Source organism: Amaranthus tricolor, chromosome 6 (genome assembly GCF_026212465.1).
Source record: "Amaranthus tricolor cultivar Red isolate AtriRed21 chromosome 6, ASM2621246v1, whole genome shotgun sequence".
Classification (NCBI taxonomy): Eukaryota; Viridiplantae; Streptophyta; class Magnoliopsida; order Caryophyllales; family Amaranthaceae; genus Amaranthus; species Amaranthus tricolor.
This window is the reverse complement of record NC_080052.1, coordinates 25,846,893-25,857,733: the sequence shown is the minus strand read 5'-3', so window position 1 is coordinate 25,857,733 and position 10,841 is coordinate 25,846,893. Positions and strand designations below refer to the sequence as shown.

At 34.9% G+C, this 10,841-nt stretch overlaps 1 protein-coding gene across 1 annotated transcript; it reads right to left on the bottom strand.

Annotated features, from left to right (window-relative positions):
• Positions 1-2,532: 2,532 nt before the first annotated feature.
• LOC130814507 (LRR receptor-like serine/threonine-protein kinase FLS2) lies at positions 2,533-8,582 on the bottom strand. Its single transcript, XM_057680598.1, has 2 exons — positions 4,807-8,582; positions 2,533-4,264 (listed from the first exon to the last, which is right to left on the bottom strand). The coding sequence occupies exons 1-2, from the start codon at positions 8,075-8,077 to the stop codon at positions 3,933-3,935; spliced, it is 3,603 nt and encodes a 1,200-aa protein (XP_057536581.1). The 5' UTR covers positions 8,078-8,582; the 3' UTR covers positions 2,533-3,932.
• Between the last annotated feature and the right edge of the window lie 2,259 nt (positions 8,583-10,841).

Sequence of the window (10,841 nt, the reverse complement as noted above, 5' to 3'; positions counted from 1 at the left end):
TCCTCTGTTCTCTTCTCTTAATCTTTCTTTTTTTCGTTTGAGATTTCAAAGCGTTCCTTTATGTATAGTTGAATCAATTTGTTGTTTATGGAAAAAAAAAAAAAAAAAAAAAAAAGGAGATTGTCAAAGGAAAAAAGGGTTGATTTCAAGTGAGTAACTAAGCAAAGGTAAATTCCTCTTTCAAAAACCTTTTAAAATTGAATTTATTTTCTACGGTTTCTAATTGTATTTTATTTGCTTGAATTTAATGATGCTTGTTGATTGTTGTATATGTGTTGTGATCTAATATCTTTATGTGTTATGCTGCAATTTCATAACTGCAGAAATTTTCCACATTATTATTCTACATACGAGATGATGAAGCCAGTGAACATTCGTTTATATTTTGGTGGGTTTTTTGTTACCAAAAACTGCAAAACTGAATATATATAGAAATTTAGAATTTAGCTTGCACTCAAATGTAGAAGAGGTTTGTTATTTTGAAATGGCTTATTGGATTAGAAATGAGCTAGGCTATGCTGATGTTGGTAGACTTTGATACAAGAAGTATAGCTACACTATGTTTGCAGGTAGGGCAGAAATCAAGGATGACAAGAGCATTCCAGATTTTCTTCAAAGCCCTAAACCTAATGGTTGGTACCATCTTTATGTTGTTCATGGGGGTGATGATAGAGGTGAAGAAATCAATAAGAAAAAATCAAAAAAGAAAATGCCTAAAGATGATGTGGCAGATGACATGGACATTGATGATGATGTGTGCATTTTGGGTGATGACTTGGACATAGATAAGGGTGATGTGGGAGATAAGGTTGGTGGTGATGTGAAGAGTCCAAGTGGTCATTTGAAAAGGGGACCACCACTAAAGGGCAAGGTTGTAAATGTATCATTACACTCAAACCCTAGATCTAAAACGCAAACAACTACCCAAACCCTACTTCAATGCTCTGAACACCCTCCACAAACAACAAGTACTCAAACACCAAATACCCAAACAACAAGTGCACAGACGTCACAAAACAGTGACTACAGGGTTGGTTATGGGAGTGAGTCAGAGGATGATGATGATGCTGATTTGTTTACAGAGAATGTAGATTTTGGTTTGGATGAAGTAGGGTTAGGTGATGAAGAAGTTAGGCAGACAGTGGATAAGGAGGTGAATGAGGAAAGCGATAGGGATATCTACTACAATGAAGGTGACAGTCATCTTTTGATTAAGAAATGAATGCAATAAAAAAAGAATTCTGCAGATGCATTTGAATACCTAAATGCAATTCCCCCAAAGCATTGGTCTAGACATGCCTTCCCAAATAGGAGCAAATCTAGTATGCTATTGAGTAATTGTTGTGAATCATTCAACAATGTGCTTAGGGAGGCAAGGGGAAAACCAATAATTTCAATGATGGAATGAATTAGGAGGTATGTAATGTAGAGGAGTGCAGTTAAGAGGGAGGGGCTGAGTAAGTTTCAGGGAGTTATTATACCATTGTGGTGAAAGTAATAGAAAACAATGAGAAGTCATGTCATGGTGTTAGGGTTATCCCTGTTGATGTTTTTGAGTTTGAGGTTGATGATGGAGAGGAGTCTTATGTTGTGAACTTGACAAATAAGACTTGTCATTGTGGTAGGTGGACTTTAATTGGAATCTCTTGCAAGCATGCATTGTGCATAGAAAATTCGACTATACATAGTTTGCCATGAGGCTTACCATGTCAAGACATATGCCAAAGACATACAGACCTAGGTTCCAGGGAATGCCAGGGCATAAAATGTGGCCTACCTCCACAAACCCTAAGCCATTACCACCTCCCTTTAGAAAAATGTCTGGTAGGCCTAATAAGAGGAATAGGAGGTTAGAGGTTGATGAAGCTAAGGGTGGGAAAAAACAAGGCTCTGTGGTGAGGGAGTATAAGCAAAGAAGGTGTGGCAATTGTGGCACACTAGGACATAACAAAAAGAAGTGAAAAAACCCTCCCAAACCCCCTTCCACCATGGATAAATCAAAGGGAGGAAGGCCTAAGAACATTTCAGTGTCCTCATCATCAACCACACCAATGGTGCCAACGGCAACTGCAACAACAAGTACAAACCCTCCTGCAACTCAAAGCTCAACACCAATGGTGCCAACAGCAACTGCAAGCTCTGTTGCCCCTGCAAACAATGTTGCCACCTTATTTCAAACAATGGCTACACTAATGGTCTCACCATCAAAGGGAGGTAGAAAGAAATCTTGGGCGTATGGATGCAACAAGAAAGGAGAACAAGGTGCAGCCCCAAGGGTAATTTCAACCCAAGCATCTTCAAGTTCTCAAAATCAAAGTAGAAAAATGTAATTGCAATATATGTAATGAAGAATTTTTGTTTTATGTTGTAGACATTTTGTTGGAAGTACTATGGTTAGGTTATGGAACAGCTTTTTTTGTCTACGTTAGTTTGTTCATGTTAGGTTATGGAAGAGCTTTTTTGTGAACAATGTAATGAACAACTATTGATATTAGATAATTAGCAACAATGTAATGAACAAAATTAGCCTCTTCTTTCATCATAATCATGTTTACAAAAGCTTTCAAACATCAATTACATTCCCTGATCACTTATACATAACACTGATTCTTACAATATAGTTTGAAGGTTACATAACTTTCATTAGTACAATCAACACCAACAAAAAACCAAATAAAAACCCTAATACAAAGCTTGGTATCTTTTTTCCATGCTTTCTCTCGTTCATCAATTTCTTCTTTATCTTTTTAAGTTCTGAAATTGCTTGTTCATTCTCATGTTCCAGGCAACAATCCTTGAAGTCAATATCTTGATTTCTGTTGATAAATGTCGCTTCTCCTCAACAAGTGTGTTCGTTACTTGTCTTTGCCAATCAACCATTTCAGGTTCATCAATCCATTTGAACTTGTTGCATCCCCTCCAATTCGTTACTTGTTCCAGGCATCATTTGAACCGTCTTCCAGGATTTTCCTTAGTCCATGAAGGTCTCTGTGCAAAAGGAAATCCCCAAGCACATATGTCGACCTTCGATTTTTTGGTGTGAGGAGAAGCCATAATTTAATTGGGGATTGAAAGGGAAAGAGGAAAAATTAGGGTTCTATGATTTTAAGGAGAGAGGAGAAATAATTGGGGAAAATAGTATTTTTAAACAAAAGAAATCAATGCCTTAAGTAAATCATGTGAGACATGTGCCGATCAACTAACGGTCAACTAACTAATTCCGTCATCTGATAGTCTTTTGCAAACGTTTATGTCATTTAAGATAGTTTTTTGCAAAAAAAAATTAAATCAGGTAGTTTTTTGCAAAAGGTGTTAGAGATTAGATAGTTTTTTGTAATTTTCTCTTTTTAACTGTTGTACAACTATTAAAAATTTGGTACTCTCATAAGATCGGCCCAACCCATTCTCATTTGAGCTAGGTCCGGCATGTCTCTAGCCCGTTATACAGGTCTATTTGTGAGTTACTTAAGATGTACAATTGTTGTTGTTAGATATTTAGTGTTACAATTGTAGTTATTTAGTTGTCAGTAAAGTAATATTGTTTTGTAAAGTAGCAATTATAATAATCGTTAGAATATAATTTTCTAAGAAAAAATATAGAGAAAATCTTAAACCGTTACTTTTTATTTTAGAATACTACAAGCAGTAATGTTCTGAAAACGATTCCGTATACCACTAAACGCAACTACTAACATTGACATTTTTTGCAAAATAGAATTATGATTAAAGAAAGCTTGTGTATGTCTACAATATTTGAAAATAACCCATATGTAATCCCACATAAAAAATCAGAGAGATGTTGACTAAAATATATATTTAATAGGCTACTCCTCTTGAGGATGTATTTTATCGGGTTTATATATAGTCAACTCTCATCTTGTGTGGGTCTGTGTACACATCCAAATTTATCATACTTGTCAAACTTCACAATTCTACTGCAGGGTTAGCTTCCTGAGAGAGCTTAGTAGATGCTGTATATCAGGCCGTTGTTGTGGACTTGACGAGGCGCATACCAAGGCCAGCTTTAGAAGCCCTTCTGCTACCTTCTCTTGATCTTCTGTAATGCTTGAAAGTAGAGATGGGTCTAATACTTGATGTACTTTGTGTTCTGAAATGCCCCTTTCTACAACATGGTTCAAGGTGACTGGTACTCCATCCTCTTCTGCAATACTTGTTGGCCTTTGTCTTGTGAGGAGCTCCATTATTATTATACCAAAGCTGAATATATCAACTTTCGTCGTAACAGTCCTCGTGTATGCAAATTCTGCAGGAAAATAATATGAATTCTACATGAAGGAGACTGATTACACAATTTTAAACATACGTTTCACGCTCTGATGAAATTGTTAGAGAGTATAATATATCTTGGAGTTTAATCATCAACTTAAATTTTTGGTTAAGTTGGTTCGTTGACACGGTATCAGACATCAGCGTGATAGGAGGTTATGGGTTGCAATCATATCAACCCCTCATTTAAGGTGGAAAATTTAGCATAGGAGGACCTCTGCTGCACGCACACTTCTAGGCAGAAAGGCTCTTATTTGAGGGGGCGTGTTAGAGATATATAACATATGTGGCCTCAACCATTTGCTTAAGTTTTTGGTTGAGTTGGTTCGTTGATATGGTATCCGAAACTTGTGTGACAAGAGGTCATGGGTTTGAATCTCCTCCATTCCTCATTTAAGGTGAAATATACAATATAGAAGGACATCTGCTGCACCACACAGTGTAAGAGTATATAACATATCGTGAGGCTTCAACCATCAGCTTAAGTTTTTGGTTGAGTTAGTTCCTCGACAAATTTACCTGGTGCCATGTAGCCAATTGTGCCTTCAAATGCTGATGCAGAACCAATGCTATCACCATTGTTCGGTTGGACACCTAACATCCTTGCCGTTCCAAAATCCGCAACATGAGCTTGCCCGTCTTCATCCAAGAGAATATTTGAAGGCTTCAAGTCGCAATGAATTATCGGAAAATCATAATCCGAATGCAAGTAACACATCGCTTCAGCAATCGAGATACAAACATCAATTCTCTTTCGTAGTGTCCATATTGATCGATCAACTGACGGTTCATGAATGATCCGCTCTAAGCTTCCATGCTCCATGTATTCAAGAACTAAAGCCTTTAATTTCCGACTCTCCCATGCATAACCAATCACTTTCACCAAGTTTCTGTGCCTCAACTGGCTCAATATCTTAGCTTCTCTGTAGAAATACTTGTCAGATTCTGCTGCAAATTGTTGCATATTCAACTTTTTTATTGCTACAATCTGCCCATCTTCCAATCTGCCCTTGTACACAGTGCTTAAATTGCTCGAGCCAATGATGTTCTCCGGACTAAACAAATCTGTCGCTTTTTCCATCTCTTTCGGATCAAATCTCTTAAGAAATAAACCCGGTGTGTACTCCCCCTTTCCCATCTCACAATCTCTCGATTTCTTTTTTTCGACTAATTTTTTGTAATACATGATTCCAAGCCCGAAAACCAGCAATGCCGAAACACAAACTAAAGGGATCACAATCCTCCATACTTTCCTAGCCAAATTGTGCCTTCTTTGGGTGCATAAACCCAGAAATTTGGTTCCACATAGACCCTTGTTTCCTGCTAAGCTAGATTCTGGCAAGTTCTTAAACACACCAGATTTTGGAACAGGGCCCACAAGTTGATTGTAAGATAAGTTCAGATGTTTCAGATTTTTCACATTCCCCAAACTATTTGGAATCTTGCCAGTGAATCGGTTGTTCGACAAGTTCAAGTTTGCGAGGAACTCCATGTTCGCGAATACTTCTGGAATCGGGCCAAAAAGCTTGTTCTTCGACATGTCGAGGACAAGCAAGTTCCTGCATTTTTCGAGTGTGGCAGGTATTGTTCCTGATAAATCATTATCGGAGATGTCGATGACTTCACCCATCTCTAGTGTGCCAATATCTTCAGGAATTGTTCCTGACAGGAAGTTATGTGACAGATTTAAGTACATTAGTGAGGTTTTTATGCTGGTTGGAATTTCCCCTGTGAAATTATTGTGAGAAAGATCAAGATATGTAAGTTGGTTCTGTTCAAACATTCCCTTTGGAATAGACCCATTAAGACTATTCCCTCTTACATCCAATTTGGATACAAACTTCAGTTCAAAGTAAGAGTCTTTTATCGAACCTTTAAATCGATTATTTTGCAGCTTTAAAATGTCGAGCTGTTTCAATCGAAAAACTCCATGTGGAATTTCACCCTCTAATGCATTATCATTCAGTGAAAGGGCTTGAAGACGAGAGAGTTTCGTGAGCTCGACAGGAACTCGTCCTGTGAACTTATTCGTGTCGAGCCTTAAGCTGATCAACATCCTTAACCCACCAATTTCCGGAGGGATTTTCCCGGAAAACGAATTCTGAGACAACTGCAACTTCCTTAACTTGTTCAGTTTCCCTACTGTTGGTTTCAAATGCCCACTAAACTTATTGATAGCCAAATCTAGTGTTTCAAGATTAAAACAATCAAAAAGCTCATCTGGGATATCCCCAGACAATATATTATTTCCAACTGACAAAAATGTAATTTTCGACAACCGCTTTAACCCTTTCGGTATCATCCCAGAAAGCGAATTATACGACAAACTAACAGACTCGAGATTTGTGCAATTTGTAATGCTACTCGGAACAGTGCCCGTCAACAGATTGTTACTCAAACTAACATTAGTCAAACTAGAAAGCTTCCCAATTTCATCTGGTATTTTCCCGGTAAGGAAATTCATACTAGCTGAAAATAGCCTTAAGTTTGTCAGATTAGTCAAAGAGGAAGGAATATGGGCAGTTAAATTGTTCACTTGCAAAAACAACACTTCTAAGAATGCTAAAGATCCGATCTCATAAGGTATGGTCCCACTTAGCTGATTTGATGAAATGTCTAGAACAGTCAAAAATTTACAATTAGCTAATGTTTTTGGGATTTTTGAAGTTAGCTTATTTCTGTATAATAACAGTTCCTTTAGATTTAGTAAACTACCCAATTCAGCTGGGATACTACCCTCTAAGTTGTTCTTGAACAAACTAAGACTAGTAAGGTTGAGGCATTTCCCAATTTCGGGTGGGATTTTACCGGTAAGTTCGTTATCTGCTATATGAAATGTTTGGATGGCCATCAAGTTCCCTATGTTAGAAGGGATTGAACCCGATAAACGATTTTCGTTAAGGTCTAAAAGGGTCAATTGTGTCAACAACCCTATGGATTTAGGGATTGTACCTTGTAGATTATTATGATAAGCAATGAAAATTTGGAGAAAGGGTAAGTTCCCAATATTTGATGGGATTTTCCCTGTTAGATTATTGTACACAAATGAAAGTTGTTCTAAGGATGTGCAGTTAGTGATACTGTCAGGAATACTACCTGTTAAGAAGTTATTTCCTAAGTTAAGGTATGCCAAATTGTGTAGGGTACCCAATTCTTTTGGGATAGTGCTAGATAGCTTGTTGTTATAAAGATCTAAGGCTACTAATCCTGTCAAGTTCCCAAAAGATTCGGGTATCAATCCATTTAAATCGTTACTAGCAGCAAGAAAGATTTGGAGGGATGTTAAATTTCCAATGTAGGATGGGATTTTACCTGTTAGAATGTTAGAACTTAGACCTATTTGTTGTAAGAACATACAGTTTGTGATAGTGTTTGGGATATTTCCAGTAAAATAGTTGTTTCTTAGGTCTAGGTATGTTAGGTTTTGGAGGTATCCCAATTGGGGTGGGATTGAACCATGGAAAGAATTGGAAGACAAATCAAGTATTTGGAGGTGGGAAAGATTTGAAACGAAACCCGATAATCTTCCTTCGAGTTGCATCCCTGAAAGAGAGATGTTAACGACATTGATCATCGAGAAGTCGCAGGAAATGCCGGTCCAATTGCAATGGTGTAGTGTTGTAGTCCAGTTTGAAAGGGCTGCAAAAGGGTCTTTGGTGATGGAGTTTTTGAAGGCTTCCAAGGCATCTATTTGAACTTGTATTGTGCTAGTCTTTAGTGAGAAAATTGTTGGAACGACACAAACTAGTATAAGAATAGTATGTAAGGAAACTAAATTCTTGGGTGACATTTTTTTAGCTGTTTAGAGACTATGGAGTAACAAATTATGGTTCAGTAAGCGGAATATATTGAGTATGTTGATATGATGAGATGAGGGTGTAATTGACTATGATTATAGTTTTTATGAGCGGGATATACTGAGTATAATGATATGATGAAATGAGAGTGTGATTGACTCTGATTATAGCTTTTATGAGCGACATATATCGAATACGATGATATGATGAAATGAGGGTGTGAATGTGATTGACTCTAGTTATAGTTTTTATAAGCGGGATATATCGAGTATAATGATATAATGAAATAAGAGTATGATCGACTCTGATTATAGCTTTTATGAGCGGGATATACTAAGTATGATGATATGATGAAATGAGGGTGTGATTGACTCTATTTACTGCTTTTATGAGTGGGATATACAGAGTATAATAATACGATGAAATTTGGATGTGATTTGAGTATAAATATAACTTTGAATATACAGAATATGATAATGCGATCATAATGGTTCATGTCACTGAATTATATAGTGCTGAGATCTAAAGCAGAGTGTGAGGGAATTGGCGGAAGTATTTGACTTATGGGGTGCAGAAAGTGGACTAATAGTGCTTAAGTCAGAAGTAAACAGTTAGTCAACGATCAGTTTCTGACATTTTGTACTGTTTTACATAGTATTCTAGAAGAACAATGTGAAAAGAGAATCAGATAAGGTGGATTCATGTGTTTATCTGACTTAGTATATGACTATGAATTTAATATTATGAATGGTCCGATTAGTTTTAGGCTTTAGCAACTTGACATGTGATGTCCATAAGGCCATAAGAGTATTTTATTATTTTAATTTAATAATTTTTAATTTGCATCTGATTACTAGCCATAATAATACTTTCTTTGTTTCATTTTACTTGCTATATTGATTTTTTATGCAAATTTAATGTGTGATTTTGATTGAACTTTACACGTCTGAAAATTATAAAAAGTTTATAATATGAAAGTATGTGATTAGACGAGTCAAACAAGATTTCACTTGATTATATTTTTTCTTATACATTAGCCGCAATTTAATAAAATAAGCATGAACAATGAATAATGCCCATATCCGTAATGTAACAGCACGGAGAAAATAGTAATTACTTATTTTAATTAATCCCATTTCAATACCAACATTTACATTTGATATTTTATAACTTTAACATAATTTATACTTTATAAGAGCAATTACACTTAATCTATGACTTTTAAGGGAAGAAAATTATTTTCTACTCATTTTCCTAAATCTCAGTTTCCTTAATTAAGTTTCGTATTGTAAATTTGAGTATGATTAATTTGGGTATAATTTTAATTTTATATAAATTATGATAACTTTAATTTTATTTGTGTATGATTTGGGTATTATTTATTCATGAACTAGAATTTTAATTTGCTTTAAATTATGAAAATTTTTTAATTTTATTTGTTTTAAATTATGATGATTTTAATTTTAGTTGCTTTAAATTATGATAATTGACAGTTTAGAATTAAAATTTGTATTTGTATTTGTGTATGATTTTATTGATTGTTGTTTATGAATAAAATTAAAAATCAACAAGAAATGCTCTATTGCTAATTCTTGTAATGAGAATCAAAACGCTTTCATTAAGAACGCAACCCCATGTTTTAAATCATCGGTTCGCCACGCATGTAGGGGCATTGTGGTAAGCACAAAGCTGATTACTTACTATTTCAATCCGTTGGTATCTAAGAAATTGTTATAATTATATATTTTATAGACAACAATTTTCCAAAATCTAATGGGTCCAAACTCCTTTAGATGAAATAATTTGGTGTAAAACACAATAGTTTTACTTAAATGCAAAATCGATGTTTGAACGATTTTTTTTGAAGTCGAAAAAAATTATTTCAAAATTAAATTGTTCGAAACTTATTTGCAAAGATAAAAATTAAGCTATATTTAAAAAATTATCCCTTCTAAATATTCTCAAATGGATCAATGTATCCACAAAATCTGGTAGATATGCGAAAATTTGAAAAAAATAAGATGTTTTAACAATTTAATTCCAAAAGTAAGTTTCGTGAAAACTTAATTCCCAAAATAAGCGTCCGTACATCCAAACCTAGCCTTGGAGTAAGTCGCTGTTACTAACAGCGAAAGACAAAAAAAAAAAAAAAATTAAAGCCATAAGTCTCTGTTACTAACAGCAGTCAACTCCTTAAGTCGCTGTTAGTAACAGCGACTTAAGGTTAACTGGTCAATTCCTTAATCTCGTAGGCTGGAATGAGGAAGTAACTGACAACTGAAAACTTAAAACGCATTAAATCGTTGTTACTAACAGCGACTTAAAATAAATTTTTTTTTTTAAGTCGCTGTTAGTAACAGCATACTCCGAGGCTATGCTTGGATGTACGGACGCTTATTTTGGAAATTAAGTTTTTACAGAGCTTATTTTTGAAATTAAGTTGTTAAAACATCTTATTTTTTTTAAATTTTCTAGATATGCCACTGTCAAATGAGTTATAATCAAACCTTAATATTGAAATCTTTTAAAAATCCTGCAATTAATTATTTAATGTTTAAAAGTCATTTTGCATGTTAATATCAATATGTTGAACATTAAAATACTCTTTTTCAAATTTACATATGAGATAATTTCATACAAGACCTTCTATTAAATTAAAGGACCTTTGATATTATTAATTTATACTCCCTCTGTTCTTTTAAGTTCTTCCATCTTATTATAACGGGTAGTTTCATAAGTTCTTCCACTTTATAATAC